This window comes from Chenopodium quinoa, unplaced genomic scaffold (genome assembly GCF_001683475.1).
Source record: "Chenopodium quinoa cultivar QQ74 unplaced genomic scaffold, ASM168347v1, whole genome shotgun sequence".
Lineage (NCBI taxonomy): Eukaryota > Viridiplantae > Streptophyta > Magnoliopsida > Caryophyllales > Amaranthaceae > Chenopodium > Chenopodium quinoa.
The window spans coordinates 329453-353092 of record NW_018742538.1 but is presented as its reverse complement, the minus strand read 5'-3'; the positions used below and the strand labels follow the sequence as shown (position 1 = coordinate 353092).

Genomic DNA, 23640 nt, shown 5'->3' with positions numbered 1-23640 from the left:
CAAGCCGTGCTCTCATGAATATGGGGTGTTTAACCCACAATCATGTGCTTTTAGGACTGCCTCACTTAGTTTTCATCATCATCATGATTATGCGTTCATTCGAAGATCTTAGCGAACGCACGAAGCCGCGAGAAAATCGAACAAACCTAGAGATGCGCGGGCGCACCACCCCTTGGCGTGGGCATGCCACCCCTACATCATGGGCGAGCCTCCCCTGCAACGCGAGCGCGCCTTCCTGGGTATTTGTAAACTCGATTTTTGGGGCAAGTTTAGAATAAGCTTTGATAAGTGGCATTTATGCCACTCTTTTATCCTTTTTCTCTATGGATTCTCCCCTCATCTTAGTCTTGTCACTTTATTTTTATTGTGATTTTCATGCTTATTTTTTGTAGGAACCATCGGGATTTTCAAGAGGAGGAAGCTAACCTCAAGGGAAGCTGGAGGAAGTATGATTCAAAAGAGGTTCGGCCGAACCTCCTGAAGGTGTGGCCGAACCAAGGTGTGGCCAAACCTGCTCAGTGGTTCGCCCGAACGTCGAGGCAAGGACAAGATGCAATTTGGCAATTTTGGAGGAGTGGTCGAACAACAGAAGTTCGACCAGACCAGGATCAGGGAGGTTCGACCGAACCTACATGTGGTTCGGCTGAACCTACCCTATAGTCCGGCCGAACCTTCCCATTGTTCGGTCGGACCTCTCCTTTTCTCAGCTGGCTCTGTACGGACTATATAAGTCCCATATTAGATTGTTTTGATGTAATTAGATTAACTTAGTTTCAATTTTCGGCACTTTTAGCTTAATCTAGAGAGAGAAACACTATGAGTCTTCATTGCTAGAGAGAGAAAGTGTGGTTTTCTTCATTGATGAACATGGATTTTGAAGAAGGAGTTTGTTCAATCCTTTGTAGACCTTCATCTTCAATTAATGAGCAATCTCTTACTCTTTCTCTTTACCTTTGTTTTTGATTTTGCTTATTTGCTTTGATTTTTCTACTGTGCTTATTAATCATGTTGAAGCTTATTGATTTGATGATTGATATTGTTTTCAATATGATTTGTGAGTAGTCACCTAGCCAAGGGTGTGGGGATGCTGTAGTTGCTAATTGTTCATGCTTATAATGTTGGGGTTATGTTCATGGTGATTAAAGTCTTTGCATGCTTGATATTCTTTGATCTTCTTGCAAGTGCACATTGATAGTTGATTAAAGGTGAGTCTTGATTGCACCTTCTAATATATGGTTCTAGTGTGGAAACATAGAGGCTATGTTAGGAGAAACCGATTAACCCCGGAAGGCGGTTAGATTGGGCCTTACTTCAATATTCATGCATGTTTAGTTTACCATCGATTTGCTACTTTGTTATTGCATGATCAAGCGACATCTACATATACCCATTTCCCTTGGTTCTTAGTTATATTAATTTTAATCCATTTCGTTCTTAGTTTAATCTCTTAGTTATTCACACTTCTTGTTCCGAGATAGCTTAGACTCTAGGTAATGAATGCGGTATTTATGCATTTCTCCCTGTGGTTCGACCCCTCTAATTGCCCTATATTTGTAATTGGTTGAGTCGAGTGTTATAAATTGTATTTGATTTAGGTATAGTTGTTTGACGACGCAATTATTCCTTTGTCAAATTGGCGCCGTTGCCGGGGAGACGGCTTCCATTGCTATTTCATTGCTTGTTTGAGACTATCTCATCTTTTATTTGTTAGTGTTTGCTACTTTTGTTACTTTTCAGTGCTTACGTTCTTCTTACCTTTGTTATATGAACAGAGGACGAACCTGCTCAAGATCTTTGATTCCCATCGATCCAGAGCTAGAGAGGTCATTGTCCCTACTTCGAAGACAAGCAAGAGCAAGGAGTAGAAATTCTCACACTCCAACGAGAGAAGTAAGAGAATTAGAAGATACTCTACCCTCTTCACCCTCAAGTGAAGAATTAGATAGCCCTAACTCATCTTCGAGTTCGGAAATCAACCCTTTCTCAACCTATAAGTTCGAGAGTGAAGAAGGTTCTAAAATGGGAGAGAATACGCCTTTGAGTTGTCTTGGGGCCCCCGAAGCTTTTATAGCGAAAAGTGGGATCCTAACTCCTACTACTCAAGGCAACAATTTCGAGATCAAGCCTAATTTGATTGCTTTGATTGAGAGGAAACAATTCTCGGGTGGAATGTTTGAGAGTCCTCATGAGCACTTAAAAGAGTTTGAAAAATATTGTGACACGGTAAAGGTCAATGGAGTGACTCAAGAATATATTCGCCTCAAAATGTTTCCATTTTCACTAATTGGGAGAGGTCTAGAATGGCTAGAGAAGGAGGTGCCCCCTAATTCTCTCACAACATGGGACCAAGTGACTACAGCTTTCTTGAGGAGGTTCTATAACCATAGGAAGACCGCCGAGGCTAGGTCTTCAATTCAAGGTTTTCGCCAAAAGAGTGGTGAGTCTCTAAGTGCGGCATGAGAAAGATACAAAGAGCTTCAACGTCAATGCCCACACCATGGGATACCCAAGTATCAACTCATTCACACTTTCTATGGAGGTCTCACGCCTCAAGGAAGAACAAGCCTAGACGCCGCGGCCGGCGGTCCAATCATGAACAAAGGAGAGCATGAAGTGGAGTATATTATAGAGGAGGCCGCAAAGCACTATGATGATTGGTATGAAGAAGAAAGGGATGCTACTTCTAGTAAGGGTGTTTATGAATTGGAGCAAGCCAACACAATCAACAACCTTTCTACCCAAATCTCCAAAATGACCAAGCAAATGAATGAATTGATGAAAAAAGGTCCAACCCTCATGGTAATACCTCCCCTTCAACCAAGGGAGGCAATGGTATGGATACTTCCTCCTCCTCCTCTTACAATACAATGCCCCAAGGATGCATATTTTGCTCTAATTGTGAAACCTATGAGTATGATACCTCTCATTGTGTATATGCTTGTGAAGTTCAACCCCCTTCCCATGAACATGATGATAATATGGAAAATGTCAATGCTATGAATTTTTCTCCTAGAATGGGAAATGTAGGGAACTTGAGGCCAAACTCCAATCAAATGGGGAATTGGAATCAAGGTGGAAACCGTGGTTGGAACCAAAGTGGTGGTGGTTATGATAACCAATACCATGTTGGGGGAGGCCCTTCCAATTTCAATGGAAGAGGCTACTCTAACCAAAGGGAGTATGGTAATCAAAACCAACAACCTAATTCCCGATACCATGACCATCAAAATCAAAATTTTGGTGATCAAGGTAACATGGGAAATAATCAACAAAGCAATGTTCCTAACCAAGGCACCAGAGGCAATAGGGGCCAATTTGTTTCTAACTATGCCCAAACTAATAGGCCTCCAGGTTTCCATCAACCCCAACTTCCTCCACCTCAACAACCTCTTCAACTTGAAGCCCCTCCAATTGATCCTGTGATGGCTAAATTAGATGCTCTTTTGAAAATGCGTGAGGAGGATCAAAAGAAACATGAAGAGGCCCAAAAATGAACCAATGCTCATATGAAAATGCTTGAGACCCAAATTGCTCAACATGCATCTAATTCATCCCCTTCTTCTTCTTTTTCTTCTTCTTCTTCTTCTTCTTCTCACATCCCAAGTCAAGGAATCAACCCAAAACCTTTGTATGCCGTGACAACTAGGAGTGGGAAGGTAGTAGGGAGTGACCCTTTAGTTGAGGAAGAACCCAAGAAGAGGTGGAGTTAGAGAATGAGTGTGAAAAACCCAATGACCCATTCACTAGTAGAAAAATACAATAAGACACCCCCATAAAGGCACCGGTTCAAGCCAAACGGGTGCCCTAAACCGGCCCAAAATTGGGCGCAATTTTACACAAATAGAAAAAGGCAACGGTTCAGCCCAAACTGGTGCCAAAATTAAAAAGGGCACCGGTTTGAACCGGTGCCTTTACGAACCGGTTCATTTAAATATTAAAAAAAACCGCCCTTATAACTACCCCCAACCCTAAGCTAATTCATTCTCGGCCGTTCTCTCTCCTCTTTCTCTCTCTCCTCCTCCTCCTCCTTTTTCTCTCTCCTCTCCTCCTCTTTCGCCGATCTCCTTCAATCCTTCATCCTTTATCTTTCTAGATCTCCTCTTCCTTTCTATCATCACTCGAAAACCACCAACAATTCGAAGACAACAACATGCAACACGGATTTTGAGGTTTTTCAATCGAATTTAATAGTTTTTTTTTCAATTTTGATTTTTTTTAATTTCAAACTCTTCTTTCAATTAATTTTGATTTTTTTTCACCGATTTCTCGGTTTTTTTTTCTACGATTTCAATTTTTTTTTCTGGGTTTTTGATTTTTCTTTCGATTTCAAGTTTTTTTCGATTTCAACTATTTCGATTTCTGGGTGTTTTCGATTTTTGGATTTTTCTAGGTTAATTTTTTTGATTTCGATTTTGATTTTTTTTCTATTTCTGGGATTTTTTTCGATTTTGATTTTGTTTTTCGATTTCTGGGCTAATTTTCGGTTACGATAATCGAATTTGGGTTAATGCATGCGTTTTTGGGTTAATGCATGCGTTTTTGGGTTTGTTCTGGGTTTGTTGATTTTTTTACTTGATTTAGATCCGTTAAAGATGCAAGATTTGTTCTGGGTTTGTTGTTCTGGGTTTGTTTTGGAATTTTCTTTTTTATTTTTCGATTTAAATTCGAATTTTTTTTATTTTCTGAGTTTTTTTTCCTGATTTTCGATTTTGGTTTTTAATTTCTGGGTTCAATTTTGGTTTTTAAATGATGTTCTGGGTTTTTTTTTCTTTTCCACTGATTTTCATTTTTATTTTTCGATTTTTTTTATTTTATTCGATTTAAATTCGAAATTCTTTAATTTTCAGGGTTTTTTTTCCTGATTTTTTATTTTGGTTTTTATTTTTTGGGTTCAATTTTGGTTTTTAACTGATCTTCTGTTTTTTTTTCTTTTCAACTGATTTTGTTTTTTATTTTTTGATTTTCTAGTTTTTTTTTTAAATTTTTTTTTCGTAGCTTTATTAAATCACTTTAATTGATTTATTTTGGTTGTTTTAATTGGTGCAGGTACACTTAAATCAAAAAATCAAGATGCAAGTATATTGATTTAGATGTTGTATGGGTTTTTTTTTATTGTGAAGTTTTTTTTTTGATTTATATTGTAATTTTTTTTTATTTATATGTTGTAATTTTTTTTTTATTTTGGTTTATATGTTGTAATTTTTTTTATTGTTCTATACTGTAAATTTTTGTTGATGATTATATATATATTGAACAGAGTATATTATATTGATTGTGATGTTCGATTTTTTTATTCTCATTTTATTTTAGTTTATTTAATTTATAAGTAAAATATATATATACATATATATATGTATATATATATATATATATATATATATATATATATATATATATATATATATATATATATATATATTTGGCACTTTTGGCACCGCTTAACCGGTGCCAAAAGCAATGAATTAAATTTTATTGGGATTTTTTTGCACCGGTTAACTGGTGCCAATTCCGAGTTTTGGCACCGGTTTGAACCGGTGCCTTTTTAAACCACTTTTTGGCACCCCCCCACATTTGCACCGGTTCAAACCGGTGCCTTAGGCCAGGTTTGAACCAGTGCCAATTTTATTTTTTCACGTAGTGATTGAGTGTTGAAAAGGAAAAAAATATTGAGGTGCCCAAGGAAAAAGAAGCCACCCCCTTGCCCCTAAATCGCCAACCTAGAGAGGAGAAGCTACCCTTTCCACAACGATTTGTGAGAGATAAACTTGATGCCCAATTTGGGAAGTTTTTGGAAGTCATTAAGAATTTGCATATTTCCGTCCCTTTTGTTGATGCTATGAAGCAAATTCCCCACTATTCCAAATTTTTGAAAGACCTTTTGAGTGGGAGAAGGGAGTGTGAGACGGTGAGTTTGACCGCCAATTGTAGTGCAATTCTTTCCAACAAACTTCCTACCAAATTGAAAGATCTTGGTAACTTTTCCATCCCTTGTTCTATCAATGGCATTGAATTTGATAAAGCCTTGTGTGATTTAGGAGCAAGTGTGAGTCTCATGCCCTATTCCGTCTACCAAAAGCTTAGTGTAGGAACCCTCTCCCCCACTAACATTACTCTCCAACTAGCGGACCGTTCCGTTAAGTTCCCCATGGGAAAAGTTGAGGACATTCCCCTTAGGGTAGGAAAGTTCACATTCCCCGTGGATTTCTATGTGCTAGAGATGGATGAGGATGAGAAGATTCCTATAATTTTTGGTAGACCATTTCTAGCTACTTCTAGAGCTATCATCGATGTGAAGGAGGGGAAGATATCCTTGAAGATTTACAATTATTCTATTGAGTTTTATTTGAATAATGTCATGCAACAACCCTCCTCAAGTGGTGAATGCTTTAGGGTAGATGTTCTTGATACCGTTCTTAATAAATTTTCTCGCTCCCACTTGCATGCTACTAATGATCCTCTAGAAAGTGTGTTGTTGAATGAATCAAAGATAGGTACTCACAAAGAAGACATACAATTCTATGAGGATTTGCTTGAGGAAAGCAAGAAGGAGTGCAAGGATGCGAGCATGGAAGAAGAGGCTCTTACATTCATGACCTCTTTCAAGTTGAAGAAAGAGAAGAGAGCCCCAATGGTAAGGGAGCACCAAAGGTAGACTTGAAACCTCTACCTTTGGGCTTGAGGTATGCAATACTTGGTCCCGATGAGTCTTTCCCCGTGATTGTAAATTCTAACCTAACGGAGGAGAAAACCTCCCTCTTGATCAATGTTTTGAGAAAACACAAGAAAGCTTTGGGTTATACCATTGATGATATCAAAGGTATTAGTCCATCTTTATGTATGCACAAAATTGATCTAGAGGGAGATGCCAAACCCGTTAGGCAAAGGCAAAGAAAGCTTAACCCTTCCATGCAAGAGGTTGTGTGGAAGGAAGTGGCTAAGCTTCTTAATGCGGGAATTATTTACCCAATGGATCATAGTGATTGGGTATCTCCCGTGCAAGTTGTGCCTAAGAAAGGGGGCATGACGGTAGTGAAATATGATCATGATCAACTAGTACCCACTAGACTTGTTATCGGTTGGCGCATGTCTATTGACTATCGCCAACTTAACACAAGTTCATGCAAAGATCATTTTCCACTACCGTTCATTGATCAAATGTTGGAAAGGCTTACAAAGCATTCCTTCTATTGTTTCCTTGATGGTTACTCGGGATTTTTCCAAATCCCGATTGACCCCAAGGATCAAGAGAAGACGACTTTCACATGCCCTTACGGTACTTATGCGTATAGTAGGATGCCTTTCGGGCTTTGTAATGCCCCCGCAACATTCCAACGTTGCATGATGTCCATTTTTAGTGATATGATTGAGGATGAGATAGAAGTCTTCATGGATGACTTCTCCATTGGAGGAGCCACCTATGAAGATTGTCTATCTAATTTATCTCGTTGCTTAGAAAGGTGTGAGAGGGCTAACCTCGTGTTGAATTGGGAAAAGTGCCACTTTATGGTGGAAAGTGGGATTGTTCTTGGGCACAAAATTTCCCATGCCGGCATTGAGGTTGATAGAGCCAAGGTTGAGGTAATTGAAAAACTTCCTCCCCCCACCAACGTGAGGGAAGTGAGGTCTTTTCTTGGCCATGCCGGGTTCTATCGGCGCTTTGTAAAAGATTTTTCAATGATTGCTAAGCCTCTCACATCCCTATTGCAACAAGATAAGGAGTTTGTGTTTAATGATGCTTATCATAAGTCCTTTTGTAGGCTGAAAGAAGCCGGTTGCACCGCTCCTATTGTCCAAGGTCCGGATTGGTCTCTTCCATTTGAGCTCATGTGCGATGCAAGCGACGAGGCCATTGGATCGGTTCTTGGACAACGAAAGGATGAGAAACTTCATGTCATACATTATTTGTCTAAAACTCTCAATGATGCCCAACAAAAGTACACAACTACCGAGAAGGAGTTCCTAGCGGTTATCCATTCATTTGAGAAGTTTAGAACCTACTTCATTGGTTCTAAGACAATTGTGTATACCGACCACTCGGCTGTCAAATATTTGTTAGGAAAGAAGGAAGCTAAACCAAGGTTGTTGAGATGGGTTTTAGTCCTCCAAGACTTCGATTATGAGATGAGAGACAAGAAGGGAACCGAGAATGTGGTGGCGGATCACCTTTCAAGGTTGGGCAGTGCAAGGTTTGAAGATGATGGCTTGCCAATAGAGGACGCTCTAAGAGATGATGTGCTATATGTCCTTGAAGTGAAATTGGAGCCATGGTATGCAGATATTGTGAATTACTTAGCTTGTAGTGCCGTACCGCCGGATTTCACTTCGCAACAACGTCGAAAACTCAAGCACGAGGCCAAGAGATACATTTAGGATGAAATTGGAGCCATGGTTTGTTGAGGATATGCGTCCCCAACGACGAGGTTCAAAGTGTTCTCCATATGTGCCACTCTTCTCCCTGTGGTGGGCATATGAGTGCTCAAAAGACCGCCTCAAAGGTCCTTCAATCTATGCTCTTTTGGCCTTCTCTATTCAAGGATGCTTGGATATTTGTCAAGACTTGTGATAGATGTCAACAGATGGGGAATATTTCTAGAAGGGATGAAATGCCGCAAAATCCCATCCTTGAGCTTGAAGTTTTTGATGTGTGGGCTATAGACTTCATGGGCCCTTTCATTTCTTCACATGGGAACAAGTATATTTTGGTTGTCGTTGACTACGTATTCAAGTGGGCGGAGGCCGTAGCTTCTCCAACGAATGACTCTAAGGTGGTGGTCAATCTTTTCAAGAAAGTGATCTTTTCGAGATTTGGTGTTCCAAGAGCAATAATTAGTGATGGGGGATCGCATTTCAAGAACCACACCTTCGTTCGACTACTTGATAAGTATGGGGTGTCTCACAAGCGAGGGATTTCTTACCACCCTCAAACGAGTGGTCAAGCGGAGGTCACCAATAAAGAGCTTAAGGTGATTTTGGAGAAGACGGTTGCTAGGACGAGGAAGGATTGGTCCTCCAAACTCATTGATTCTCTATGGGCTTATAGGACCGCCTTCAAGACTCCGATAAGGACCACCCCCTACAAGCTCGTCTATGGAAAGAATTGTCATTTGCTCGTGGAGGTGGAGCATCGTGCTCATTGGGCAATCAAGCAAGTCAACTTGGATCTCCATAATGCAGGAGAACAAAGGCTCCTAGAGTTGCACAAGTTAGAGGAGTTGAGGATGAATGCTTATGAGAGTGCAAGTATATACAAAGCGAGAACCAAAGCTTGGCACGATACCCAAATCATCAAGAAAGACTTTGTCAAGGGGAAAAAGGTGCTTCTCTTCAACTCGCGATTGAAACTCTTTCCGGGAAAACTACGATCAAGGTGGAGTAGGCCGTACGTTGTCATGGAAGTGTTCCCATATGGAGCCTACAAAATCTCCCAAGACGGCCACTCTCCCTTCAAAGTCAACGGTCACCGTCTGAAGCCCTATTATGAAGGATTCCCAAGTGATGAACCGATTTCTGTGACACTTCTTGAAGTACATCGTCAATTTGACCCTCCTTGATCAACTCAAGGAACGTCGAGCTAACGACGTTAACCAAAAGCGCTTCCGGGAGGCAACCCAAGTTTCTAACCCTTTTCTACTTTCTCCTTTTCTTGTTGCTTTTATCTTTCTATCTACAATTTTGGATTGTTGGGATTTATGAGTTTTGATTGTGTCGGGATTTTTGATATGCTTTGCATTTAGCATGGTTGTATGGTGTTTAGATGTGTGTTAAGGACAATTTTTACTTGTGCCAATTTTTAAGGGAGTTTGGCCGAACCACTTTATGTTCGGCCACTGCAGCATTTTTAAGGAATTATGGCAGCATTCTGCCAAAGGGATCAAATTTGCATTTTGACAGAAGGTTCGACCGAACCTAGGGATGGTTCGACCGAACCTAGGGATGGTTCGACCGAACTTTTACTGCAGGTCGGCCGAACTGTCCTTGGTTCGGTCACTCCTCAATTTTTGAAAAATTTCAAGTCCATTCTGCCAAAATTTGCAAAAACCGGGTTCCAGTTAAGGTTCGACCGAACCTTGGGATGGTTCGACCGAACTTGTTCTGTAGTACGACCGAACTGTCCCTGGGTTCGGTCACTCCTCCATTTTTCCAAAATTGCTGTGACATTCTACTAGGATTCGAAAAAATTGAGATACAGCTTAGGTTCGACGAACTGGTTAGGTTCGACCAAACTTTCACTGTAGTTCGGCCGAACATACCCCTGGTTCGGCCGAACCTTGCATCAGTTTTGAAAACAAATCGCTGCTGCCTTATTATTTTGCTGCTGAATTTTCGTGGCTTATCACTCCCATTTTCGCATCTCCCCTTCTCCATTCTCCTCCTTCTCACTCTAAACCTCCATTACAACCCCTCTAACAACCTCAAATCTCCATCAAAATCACTCCAATCCTCACTTTTTCTCACTTATTTTCCATCATCTACTTAATTTTTACAATCTCCACCAAATATTCCTCACAAAAATCCCATCTCTTCATTTTCCCCAATTTCAAGAGTTTGAGTGCTTTGGTGTTTTTGGGTTTCTACTTGCTTTTAATCAATTGTGGTATGGTTTTCCTAGCTTTTTCAAGTTTATTTCTACAATTTCTCATAGTTTTACCATGTTTTACATATTTAATTCATGTGGTTCTTTGGATTTACTTGTAGCAATTGATTGGTTGTTGATAGTAGAACATGCTGTTATGATGATTATGCATGTTTGCCTTGGTTTTATTTTGATATCAATGTCTTGGCTTAAGAATGTTGATTTCATACTAGGGTGTTCATGTTACCATTTTATGATTGAGAAATTCATGAGTTGGATGTTGTTGGAGATTGTTATTCATTGCTTTGGCTTGTTTATGATGGTTTGATGAATGGTTATCATGAAAATTAGGGGACATCATGACAAATTTTACCTAGACTTTGTTAGGACTCATATATGAATGACATAGGAATTCTTATTCAAGCCTTGTTTTAAATGTATTCATGCATGCCTTGAATTGTATTCTCTCATGCATACACTTTTACCTTGGCTAGCTACTTGGCTTCTTATGTCATTCCTTATCAATTTGTTCTAATGATATGCTCTTGGTGAATTTGTAGAACCAAAATGTTCGGCAAAGGCAAAGGAAAGTCAAAGAGGAAGAGAGTAGGAGAATCTTCAGGACCACAATTCCCACCTCCTCCGGCATCAATTATCATGGCATTGTTTCTTCGGACGAGAAATTTTGGCCCATCTATGAGTCACTCATCAAGCGTCCAATCCGTTCTACAAGATTCTTTTGCCCCACAACTTTGAGGAAGCTAGGTATTTTGAATGAGGTGGTCAGGTTGGCTTAGAACTTTGGATGGGGTGACTTCATTCACCTCCACGCTTACACTTACGAGCGTGTAACTTTGGAATTCCTTGCCTCTCTTTGCAAGGAAGTCATTGAGCTGGAAGATGTTGATGAGGATCCTCAACTTATGATCCACTTTAGAATGTTCAACGAGGATCACTCTTTAACGGAAAGTGAGCTAAATGAGATATTCTTTTGGCATGCCACCGGACTTGATCACCCATCCGAAATGACCTCCACTCATCGCATACCTTACAACGAGCAAGAGTGGTGGAGGAGTATCACCAACAAGGATAGGTTTCAAACTAATGCCTCAAAGGTCAACAATATCATTCACATAGCCTTGAGGTATTTTCTACGGCTTCTCCAATATGTCGTGTTCTTCAAAGCAAACCTCGGCTCCATGGTAAAAGATGAGGTTGCTTGCCTATTATTGGCAATAACCCTCAGCGGCTCAAATTTCAATTCTCTTCCAACTTCATCCAACGACTCTTGGATACTAGGGATAACCGTCTTGGTGATGAGATCTTTATGGGTGGCATGATTACTATCATTGCTCTTTCTTTGAAGAATGGAGCATACAAAGATCAAATTGAATTTCTTCCACCCGTGCACCAAACCCGAGAAGAGCTCACCGACGAGTTCCCTCCCTATGCTCTTTCCATAAGCGCCCTTCATCAAAGCTGCTTCCTCAACTACACCACTAGCAAGCGCCGACTCATCCTCTTGGTCGATAGGGAGGTCGAATGGTGTGTCCTCCCGGACCCCGACTTCACTACGCTGGACCACTCCGCTCCTCTCAAATGGAAGATCCCTCAGCAAAACATCCCCAATGAGCTGAGACGAACTAGAGCCCGGGGTGGAGTTCCTGAACCTCCGCCGGTCCTCCGTCAAGAGCAAACCGTTCCCCCCCTTAGCGGGGGAGGTGAGGCATCTTCTTCTTCTTCCATTCCTCTTTTTGATTTAAATTCCCTTCGTAGTACCCTCGATGATATCCGTCGAGACAATCAAGCTTCCATTGAGCAATGGGGGTACTACGCGAGGGCAAATTATGACAATCTTGTGCAAGCGGGCATTCAAGCGCCCTATGTGAACTACCCTTACCACCCTCCTCAAGAGAGTCCGGTCAATCATTGGGGGCCCTATGACCCTCAACACCCCACCCCCCTTGCTACGCCTATTGGGAAGGTCCCATCGACCCTACACAACGCGTTGGCACCCCACCATACAACCCCTATCGTCCGGGTGGGTGTGATCCGGCTTATGACCCGGCATCCACATCTACCCCTACTCCTTTTGATGGCGATTGGGGTGACCAAGGGTGGCCCTATGAGCACTTCAACCAAACATTCCACCCTTTCATGGATACTCCCGGGTTTGATCCTGTTAACCCCCCTCGACCTAGGGGCAAGGAGATGATAACCTGTGATAAGGGTTCCCTTCCCTCCCCCCGGTCTTCTAACTTATAAATTTTGCTCGGGACGAGCAAAAGAATAGTGTGGGGGAGGATTTCCTTTTGGTTGGTTGAAGTGTACATAGGAGGGTAAAGTGGTAGGGTAGTAGCTTGCACATAAGGAGGATAGTGAGGATAGTGGCCTTGTTATTGTTGATGGCGTTGTGATGGTGACGTTGTGATGGTGATGTTGTGATGGTGTCGTGATGAGTTGATGATGTTGTGATGATGATGATGATGTGATGGTGATGATGATGATGTTTTATGATTATTTTTGCTGAATTCTGATGATTTTCTTTGATGATTCTTGAGTTTTTGTAGGTGGAGATGCTCCCAAGAAAAAATCCAAAATTCCCGAAAATCCAAATCCCCTTAATCCAAACTTTGTAGATAGCTTTTTATTTATTTTTTCTTCTTTTTGTTTATTTCTTTAGTCTTTCTCTTTGTTTTCTAACTTTTTCTTGTTTTGTTGTAGTTTCTTTTGTTTGGCTCACCTTTCTTGAAGCTTGAAAGCGGAAAAGAAGGACGTTAAGGAGAAACACTAGCTACCTTGGTGAGATTGGATATATTACCTTGTCTTTTATTTCAAGCGGCATTTGGTGAGATCTTTCCTCTTTTTCTTTTTCTTTTTCTTTGAGTGCTTAGTTTAGGTCTAGTTTACGAAGATTTGAATGGTTTGAGGTTGATTGATTTTGGTTCTAAGGAACCTGGGATCGTTGATGTTGATATCAACGATCACTTGTATGTCGATTGGGATTTATTTGATTTACATGCCTTGATTATGAACCTTTTTAATTTCTTCCTCTTTCTTGTGTGTTTTTCTTGTTCTCTTTTGTGTAACAAGCATGACTATGGCAAGTTGAAATATTTTTGATGTGGATTTGCTCATTCATTTGGATTTGAGAATTTGTGTGCCTTTTTGATGACATGTCTTTGAATGCTTACCTTCCTAGTTGATGAGGATTTACACGGTTTGAGAATGCTTAAGGTTGAATTAGATGCGTTATAAGCTAAGGTAGCCCGGTTTAGAAATTTTGAGGACGTTTGAACCCCTAGTTCACGGGAAAGTGGTAAGATGGTGTTGCTCTCCGTAGTGAATAGGATTCCCTTGGTTGGTATTTTCTTATTTTTATTCCGTGTAAGCGTCATTTGTTCTAGCCTTCATCATTCTTGTGAGCGGCGCTTTGGATCCTTAACTGTGCATGTCTTAATCTTTGTGTTGTTATTTAGCTTCCGAGATCGTGACCGAACAACTTTAAAGGAGGAAGAGGGCATTTCTTCTCATTTTTCTTTGTTTTCTTTGTGTTTTGTTACAAATTTGGTTTTCATTTTTACATCCACCCACTTGCTAACCAATTTGGGCCTCATTCCCCTTTCTTGATCTAGGCATATTACAAACCTATCGGCCTATGTTCTACCAACCCTTGTAGTTAGTGAAGCATTGGCTTGTGAGGTTCGAATTTGAGAGTGTTGGTCTTAGGGCAAAAAAGTTGTGAATATTGGTTCAAGTGAGATTTTGGACGTTGTTCATGAAAGAAAATATTTGCAAAAAGTTTGTGAGGAAGGATGCAACGTATGAAGACCAAAAAAAAAAAGGAAGAAAAAGAATTTGAAAAAAAAAAGTTGAGAAAAGAAAAGAAAGAGAAAATGATGAGTGAAATGAAGTAATGTTGTGAAATTTTGTATTGAAGGTTGCAATTTGAATTTAGGTTCAATTCTTAGGTTGTTCTTGAGAGATGGCCACTCTTTTACTTCACTTGGGATTTGCCACCAAAATTTTCAAATAAATTCCCAACCTTAACCCCTAGCCATGGCATTACAACCCGAGTTAAGACCCTTGGACTTGGAGGAGTGCGGTCAAAGAACGGTGGAGGGAGATAGATTTCAACCCTATGGAGAGAGTGTGCATAGTTGAGATGTTGGGATAACCTTATGATTCCACATAAAAATTTCTTTTTCCGGTTCCCTCGAGGAATCATGAGGAGCTAACTTGGGGATGATTTGAAGCTAGTTGAGAGAACGCGGACCGTCTTGGTTGAGGCTAGGGCAGAGGATGAAATCATTAGTTCTCTACGCTTAGCTTAGGTTTGTCTCCTTCAACCATGAGCATCTTAGAACGTGTTCCCCCTCTTTGAGTTGAGAAAAGTAAGCATTCTTTGATTCATGTCCCTATGTTGGAGTCCATTTGGAGCATTTCCCATCGCGAAGCTTGATTGATTTTCTTAACCCTTGTCATATTATGCTTGTTATGTGTGTTGTCTTTTTGTTTTAGTATTCCTTGCTTGAGGAAAAGAAAAAGGCAAGTGTGGGGGATTTTGATGAGTGGCATTTATGCCACTCTTTTATCCTTTTTCTCTAAGGATTCTCCCCTCATTTGCACTTGTTTGGCCCTTTTTCTAAGCATTTTTACTTAGTTTTGCTTCCTCTTTTCTTTCTCCTTTATCTTCCCTTTTCTTAGTCTTCTCGCTTTGTTTTTATTGTGATTTTAATGCTTATGCTTTGTAGGAACCATCGGGATTTTCAAGAGGAGGAAGCTAAGCTTAAAGGAAGCTGGAGGAAGTATGATTCAGTAGAGGTTCGGCCGAACCTCCTGAAGGTGTGGTCGAACCAAGGTGTGGCCGAACCTGCTCAGTGGTTCGGCCGAACGTCGAGGCAGGGCCAAGATGCAATTTGGCAATTTTGCAGGAGTGGTCGAACCATAGAAGTTCGACTAGACCAGGATCAGGGAGGTTCGACCGAACCTACCCTGTAGTCCAGACGAACCTTCTCATTGTTTGGTCGGACCTCTTCTTTTCTCAGCTGGCTCTATACAGACTATATAAATCCCATCTTAGAACGTTTTGATGTAATTATATTAAGTTAGTTTCAATTTTCGGCACTTTTAGCTTAATCTAGAGAGAGAAACACTATTAGCCTTCATTGGTAGAGAGAGAAAGTGTGATTTTCTTCATTGATGAACTTGGATTTTGAAGAAGGAGTTTGTTCAATCCTTTGTAGACTTCATCTTCAATTAATGAGCAATCTCTTACTCTTTCTCTTTACCTTTGTTTTTTATTTTGCTTATTTGCTTATTAATCATGTTGAAGCTTATTGATTTGATGATTGTTATTGTTTTCAATATGATTTGTGAGTAGTTACCAAAGGGTGTGGGGATGGTGTAGTTGCTAATTGTTCATGCTTATAATGTTGGGGTTATGTTAATGGTGATTAAAGTCTTTGCATGCTTGATATTCTTTGATCTTCTTGCAAGTGCACATTGTTAGTTGATTAAAGGTGAGTCTTTTCTAACAAGTAACGGAAGTTGACTTAGTTGAGATTCATTCCTATTGATAGTTCTTTGATTGCACCTTCTTATATATGGTTCTAGTGTAGAAACATAGAGGTTGTGTTAGGAGAAACTGATTAACCCCGGAAGGCGGTTAGATTGGGCCTTACTTCGATATTCATGCATGTTTAGTTTACCATTGATTTGCTACTTTGTTATTGCATGATCAAGCGACATCTACATCTACCCATTTCCCTTGGTGCTAGTTTAATCTCTTAGTTATTCACACTTCTTGTTCCGAGATAGCTTAGACTCTAGGTAATGAATGCGGTGTTTATGCATTTCTCCCTGTGGTTCGACCCCTCTACTTGCCCTATATTTGTAATAGGTTGAGTCGAGTGTTATAAATTGTATTTGATTTAGGTATAGTTGTTTGACGACGCAATTATTCCTTTGTCAAGCTTCATTTCACATTTTTAGATCATATTCTTAACTTAGTTGAGAGCTTTTCTCTCTAGTTTTAGGGTTAGTTTAGGAGTAGATTTTAGAGAGAGAAAGTGAGGAATTTCAATGGTGATTGAGAGATTAAAGATTCAATGGTGACAATTGTGTTGGAGATCTTCTCTATTATCAATGAGCATTCTTAACTCTATCTCATTTTATTGCTTTGTTTAATATTCAAGTTTGTTTTATTTGATTTCGATGTTTGATTGTTGATTATTGTAGTTGTTCTTCATATATTGTTGATTCTTGATATCTTTAGTTGTTAGTTGATTAGATGATGATGTGAGAGTAGTTGTTTGTTAGAAATTGGGTGAAACTTGATTGTGCTTAATTTGGGAATTATGTTGATTAATTTTTGAGATTAAATCGATTAATGGAAGTTTGCATGTGTGTAATTCGATTAGGCCCTGAGAATTATGCTAGATTGCATTGTGAGTCTACATTAACACAGACCATTGATTTGTAGCTTGCAGTTGTCGATTGACTTGCCTCTAAACTAGTATTTAGGTTGGTTAAGTGTTTATAAATTTTGTTTGATCAAGGGAGGATTAGTTTCAATGACCTAGTTCCACCCCTTGTCTGAATGGCGTCGTTGCCGGGGAACAGTGTCTATGTTTAAGTGTTTCTGATTGCTTGAGTCTAGGTCTTTGTATACATCTTTCTTTTATTTGATTTTTGTTTGCTTTGTGCAAAAATGGTATGTCTATCATTTCCTCAATTTTACAATGAGCCTTTTTGTGAATATTTCATTAGACTTGAGGGATTTTTAGGCTAAAATTGTTGTAGTCTTTGGGAGGCTTGTGAGATTTGTTATTTTGGTTTGAATGAGCAAACTAGAAATAAAGTTGAATGCATGCATAATGGTGAATTTAGAGCATTGTCAATTGATGATGCTTAAGATTTTAATGCTTGGTTTGCTAGGGATGTTTATAATAGGGGTAATCATGTTTCTAATGTTGATGTGCAATGTGTTAAATCTTCTAATATTACCATGAATTCCCATGATTTGTCACATGATCCCATAGTTAAACCTAGAACAAATGCTTCCAATTCTATTTCCTCTTTTGTTCGTGATAATGAGGTGCATGCTCAAGTTGACAAATCTCATATGATTTATTGTGCCCACTCCCCTATTAAATGAAAATGCTCATGTTTGTAATGATGATGATCCTACCTTTGGTTGTTGAATTTGAAAATCCTAACCCTCTTTTCCATCTTGATGAGCCTTTAGTGTATGTTTGTGAGCCTTCAATCTATGAATACATAGACTCTTTTGAGGTAATGTCCCATTTGTTTTGTGAGAGTCATATGAAAATTTATAGAGTTTTGGATGAGCTCATCGAGAAAGCTTATTGGGATTTAGATGAGTTTACGATCACTCTACCTCCTCTCATGCACGGTTTTGAGGAATTAGGTTTTGAGTTGGTTGAAGGAAAGGTTGTTTATTGTGGCGCAAAGGAGGACGAGGTTAATTCCTTTGGAGTTTTTGAGCTTGAGGGAGATGTAAATTGTGAGAGATCTTCATTTGAGGACTCTATGATTGATTTTCATGCTCTCATTGGAGATGTGAGACATTGTGTTTAGGGAGTAGCTACCCCTTTGCCGGTTTCTCATACCCCTTTTTCTCAAAGGTTTGACCACATCCCTTATTGCCCTATTTTTCTCCCTTCCTATCTCAATGAGCCTAATGGGGACCCCTTTGTCTATGATGATCTTAATGTCCCTCATTCGTCTATTGTTAAGGAAAAGGGTGATGTTGCCACCCAAAAATATTTTAGTGCGGAGGATTTGCCTTTTTCTTTTTCTTTCCATTCTTTTATACCTCCTTCTTCTTCTTCTTCTTCTTCTTCTTCTTCTTCTTCTTCTTCTTCTTCTTCTTCTTCTTATTTTCTTGTTTTTCCTTTTGATCCCTCTTTTTCTTTCTTTTGGCACCTCCTTCCTCACTTGCGTGCAACAATCTTGTTGCACGTTTTTATCCCGTCATTTGCCTACCTTCTCTCTTACGAAATGTGTAGTAGTGCATTTGACAAGATATTGTGTGCGTTGAATTATTATTTTACTAGACCGGTCAAGCTTGGACCTTAAGAAAGCCTTTCTCGGGAAGTAACCCGTGCTTTAGATTGGATTTTCATTTGTTTTTTATAATATATTTTCTCTCATGAAAATGTCTGTGTGCTTTTTGCTAGGTACATGACTTGATATACTTTGGTGCTTCGATTTGGATTAAGAAACAAGGAAGTTTGACTCCTATTTTTGCTAGCATATGGAAGGCAAGGTGCAATGCTTGAGGAAATTAGCTTTCAAAGGTTTAATTGGGTCCTTTGCGGGTATTTACACCCACCTAATATCCGGTAATATCCTTCCTTGCTCTTTCTCAAGTGGATGATGACTTGTTGGACGTATGTTGGTTTGTTGGATTGCTCTCCTTGTTTTCCCCTCCCATGGTTTCTATGATTTATGTTTGAGTGTATTGTCTCATTCAAGCTTAGGGGAGGGTATTCTATCATGTTTGATGGGATGTTGATTCACATATTCTATGCACTTTTGCATATGCTTTTCAATGTTCTTATATTTTGAAAAACTTCAAAAAGATTTTGTTTCTATCAAGGAAAATTTGCAATGTGTTTTGTTTTGTTCTTGTTTTGGACATAATACTTTTGGACTTTTATAGTTGAATGCTTTTCTTATTAAATGGTAACGGTGTGCACGATTTGAGAGTACGCTTGGTTGATTCTGGGATAAAGCATGCTAAGGTAGTTGGTTAGAACTAGTGGGACCATGAAACCGGATTCTACTTGTTTGTGGCATATTGGTAGTTGCTTCCTATAGTCGAATTGACACCAATAGTGATTTTTTGCTACATCCATGTGAGGTTCATTATTTTTCAAGCCTTCAACATATATTTGCATGAGCGGCATGGATCCTTGACTATTGCGGACCTAATCTAGAATCTTGACCCATAATTCTCAAACTAGAGACCGAGCCATCTAGGGAGGACAAAGGCATCTTTCGGGGTGGAAATTTTTCTTTTCTAGATTAATTTTCTTTCTTTTTAGTTCATTGGGTTTACATTTGCCTTCTTGCTAACAATTTGAGCCTTTTCCCTTCTTTTCAAGCCACATCTTTAGAATTTTGAGCCTTTTGTTTCTTCTTGTTCCATTTTTGGTTTTTGTGGAGGAAATGGTCATATTCTTGGAGTTTGTGGTATATAGGTATGGATATTGGTTCCTTTTGTAAGCAAGCTTGTGTTTTGTGAATATTTCGTGAATAATGGTAAATGATTGATGGAAAAAGCCGTCCAAAGTCAAAAGAGGCAAGGACATAATAAATGCAAAAATTGTAAAAGCCGTCCTAAGTTAAAGAGGCATGGACAATTGCTTTGAAAGAAATGAAAATACAAAAATAAAAAAAGGAAAGGAGGTGAAAATGAGAAAAAAATAAACAAAAATATTTTGATGTGATTCTTTTCCCCTTTTCAAGCATTGAGGACAATGCTTCCTTTAAGTCTGGGGGAGAAGCGTTTACGCTTTTTGTATATATGATTGTGGTTATGGCTTTTGAATAAGCTTGGGGGTGTTAGTTTGTTTTTGTTTGGTGTTCTCTTTGTTTTGGCGTTGAGATTTAGCCAATCATGCTTCACAACTTAGGTGTACCGCCAAATTATAAAATTTTAGCCTACCCCTAACCCTTTTTGCCCTTACGTTACAACCATTGGGAAAGACCTTTAGACCTCGAGGTTGAGTCAAATTTTGGGGGAGGGCATTAAGAGTTAAAGACAAAGGAAAGGGGATGCATTGTCAAGACGTCGAGTAGCCCAAAATTATCTCTTTTTCCGGTTCCTTCGTGAAACTTTTGAGATGCTCACTAGGGGAAGATATGAGAATAGTAAGGAAAATGCGGTAAGACCATTTGGGAGGAAAGTAGGATTGCGTTTCTCTAGTTCCTATGCTTAGCATATTTATGTTTCAATCAGCCTCGGGTATATTGAAACGTGCACTCCCTTACTTGTTTAGAAAGATTTACATTCATTTATGCTTGTACATTTGGAAAAGTCCTTTCATGAACATTTGTTTGCTAATCTTGTATTTTGGCTTCTTTTTCATGCTTTGCCTTGTTTGTATTATTACAAGAGTTATAGGTTAATCTCTTAGGAAACCTTTACGAGAGCATCACTCGTCCTCTAGGGCGATCTAGGGGTTTAAATGGCTTGTCTTTAGTTGCTAAAATTGACCGTGATTCCTACGAAAGTGAGTTAGTGTATATTCTTGTCTCTTCTCTTCTTTTTGTTTGTTTGAATAAGCTAATCATTTCTCCCTTGGTTTTGTTTTGCTCGAGGACGTGCAAAAGGTAAGCTTGGGGGTATTTGATGGGTGTCATAAATGGCACCCATTTGATGAGCATTTAGGTTCTTTTCACTTTCTTTTCATAGCTTTCCTTCTTAATAAATGCTTAGTATTATGCATTTGCTCTTAGTTTTACCTTTCCTCTCTTATTTTGTAGCTTTTGTGCACTTTTGTGGTTTTTCTAGTCTTTTCTCCTTTATTTGCTCTATTTTCGTGGTTGTAGGTATTGTACGAGGTTCGGGTCTTGATATTGGTGATTTACTAAGGTGGAGGAAGCTTTTGGAGCAAGCTCATGGCAATCGGAAAGCTCAAGATGCAAGGAAGTGGACTCTCTAAGCTCTAGCTCTTGTGCTCTCAAGCCGTGCTCTCAGGAATATGGGGTGTTGAACCCACAATCATGTGCTTTTGGGACTGCCTCACTTAGTGTTCATCATCATCATGATTGTGCGTTTATTCGAAGACCTTAGCGAACACACGAAGCCAAACCGAGAAGATCGAAGAAACCTAGAGATGCGCGGGCGCACAAGGCACGGGCGTGGCGCGACACCCGTTGGCGCGGGCACGCCACCCCTGCAGCATGGGTGCGCCACCCATGCAGCATGGGCACGCCACCCATGCAGCATGGGCACGCCTTCCTAGGTATTTGTTTGCTCGGTTTTGGTTTTTGCGCTTCTATAAATACCATTGTAAACCCGATTTTTGGGGCAAGTTTAGAATAAGCTTCATTTCACATTTTTAGATCATATTCTTAGCTTAGTTTAGAGCTTCTCTCTCTAGTTTTAGGGTTAGTTTATGAGTAGATTTTAGAGAGAAAAAGTGAGGAATTTCAATGGTGATTGAGAGATTGAAGATTCAATGGCGACAATTGTGTTGGAGATCTTCTCTATTATCAATGAGCATTCTTAACTCTATCTCATTTTATTGCTTTGTTTAATATTCAAGTTTGTTTTATTTGATTTCGATGTTTGATTGTTGATTAGTGTAGCTGTTCTTCATATATTGTTGATTTTTGATTTCTTTAGTTGTTAGTTGATTAGATGATGATATTAGAATATTTGTTTGTTAGAAATTGGGCGAAACTTGTATGATTAATTGATTGTGCTTAATTTGGGAATTATGTTGATTAATTTTTGAGATTAAATCGATTAATGGAAGTTTGCATGTGTGTAATTAGATTAGGCCTTGAGAATTATGCTAGATTGCATTGTAAGTCTACATTGATACAGACCATTGATTTGTAGCTTGCAATTGTCGATTGAGCTTGATTAGTGATGCTCCTAGTTAGAGTCTCTCGTAGTTGGCGCTAGTTTGACCTCTAGGAGATAGCTTGTTGACACTTTTGTTTGAGCTTGCCATTAGTCTTCACAACCATTGACTTGCATGTATTTCTGAGTTGCTACAATTCTCATGAGTACTTGTTAATCCTGTTCCTAGTTCTTTATTTGTTTGGTTTCTTATTTGGTAGTTGGTTAGTATGCTCTCTTTATCTTTGTCTTCGACCTAGCTTAGGCGCAAAATTGAGAGCGCTTTAACATTATTGTTCCTTTGGGTTTGACCCTTGACTTGCCTCTTTACTAGTATTTAGGTTAGTTAAGTGTTTATAAATTTAGTTTGATTAACGGAGGATTAGTTTCAACGACCTAGTTCCACTCCTCGTTAGTGCCATTTGATAAAAATGGGATGAAAATTTTTTATTTGAATTGGGAAATTTTGGTATAGAATTGAAGAGGATGAAGAGAGGAGAAAGAATATGTAATTATATTTGAATTTGGGTGAGAAATTGAGGACAAATCTTAGAGAGAAGGTAGAGGAAATAAGTTTTTAGATAGAGAAATATTGGAGAAAGGAGGAAAAAAATGAGAAAAGAAAGAAGAAGGAAAAAGAAGAAAGAAGAAAGGACGGTTGGCGGCTCGCGCCCGGTTGGGCGATTTGGAGATTAAAATGCTTCTCGTCTCGCGTCCGACCGGGTTCCATCTCGCTCGGTCGGGCAAATAAACTTCTTCGAAAAAGATCACTCTCGCCCCGATCGGGCAGAGTTACAACCGATTGGGCGATTTAAACCCAAAATTTTTCTTCAACTCTTGTGCGCGGTCGGGCGCCCCTCGCCTGGTTGGGCGAGAAAAAGGTTTCGTACTCATCATATCTCGCGCCCGGTCGGGCGTGCCTCGCCCGATCGGAAGTATTATGGTCATTTTTCTACGAAGCTCTTGCGCCTGGTCGGGAGAAGTTTCGCCCGGTCAGGTGCGCTACATCACTAGTAGTACGAGTATCTACTTGTCTTTTCTCTAAAATTGACTAACTCTTTTCCTTTAAACATGTACAAAAACTTAATAAACCCATTAAACTCCCTCCTCTTTCCTCTCACATGAAAAAAAGAAAGAGAGTAAGCTAGACTAAAAGGCAAGAAAATACGGGTTCCCTCCTGCAAAGCGCTGGTTTATATAGGTCCCGCACAACCTTTTTACCACAAGATGAGAAGTTAGGACTGATGAGTGACATTTATGTCACTCCTAGGGAGTAGTTTTAGAGTTATTTTCGTGTTTATTTTATCTTGTTTTCCCTTTCTTTCTCTTGTTTTCTCTTTAATAACATTTCTTGTTTATTTGGTAATTTTATCGTGTTTTACTTCTTTTCGTAGTTTTTATTAGAAATAGTTTATTTTCGTATTTTATTTGCTTTCGATATATTTTATTTCGTTCCTTTCCT

The 23640-nt window shown here is 39.4% G+C and overlaps 1 protein-coding gene across 1 annotated transcript; it reads left to right on the top strand.

The window, feature by feature from the left end:
• The first annotated feature begins 5836 nt into the window (after positions 1 to 5836).
• LOC110720068 lies at positions 5837 to 6652 on the top strand. Its single transcript, XM_021899072.1, has one exon. It carries the CDS (start codon positions 5837 to 5839, stop codon positions 6650 to 6652), a length of 816 nt encoding a protein of 271 aa, XP_021754764.1.
• The last annotated feature ends 16988 nt before the right edge of the window (positions 6653 to 23640 follow it).

Bases quoted from the DNA above. Each gene is read 5' to 3' on its own strand.
- LOC110720068 (XM_021899072.1), top strand. From the start codon at position 5,837: ATGAAGCAAATTCCCCACTATTCCAAATTTTTGAAAGACCTTTTGAGT.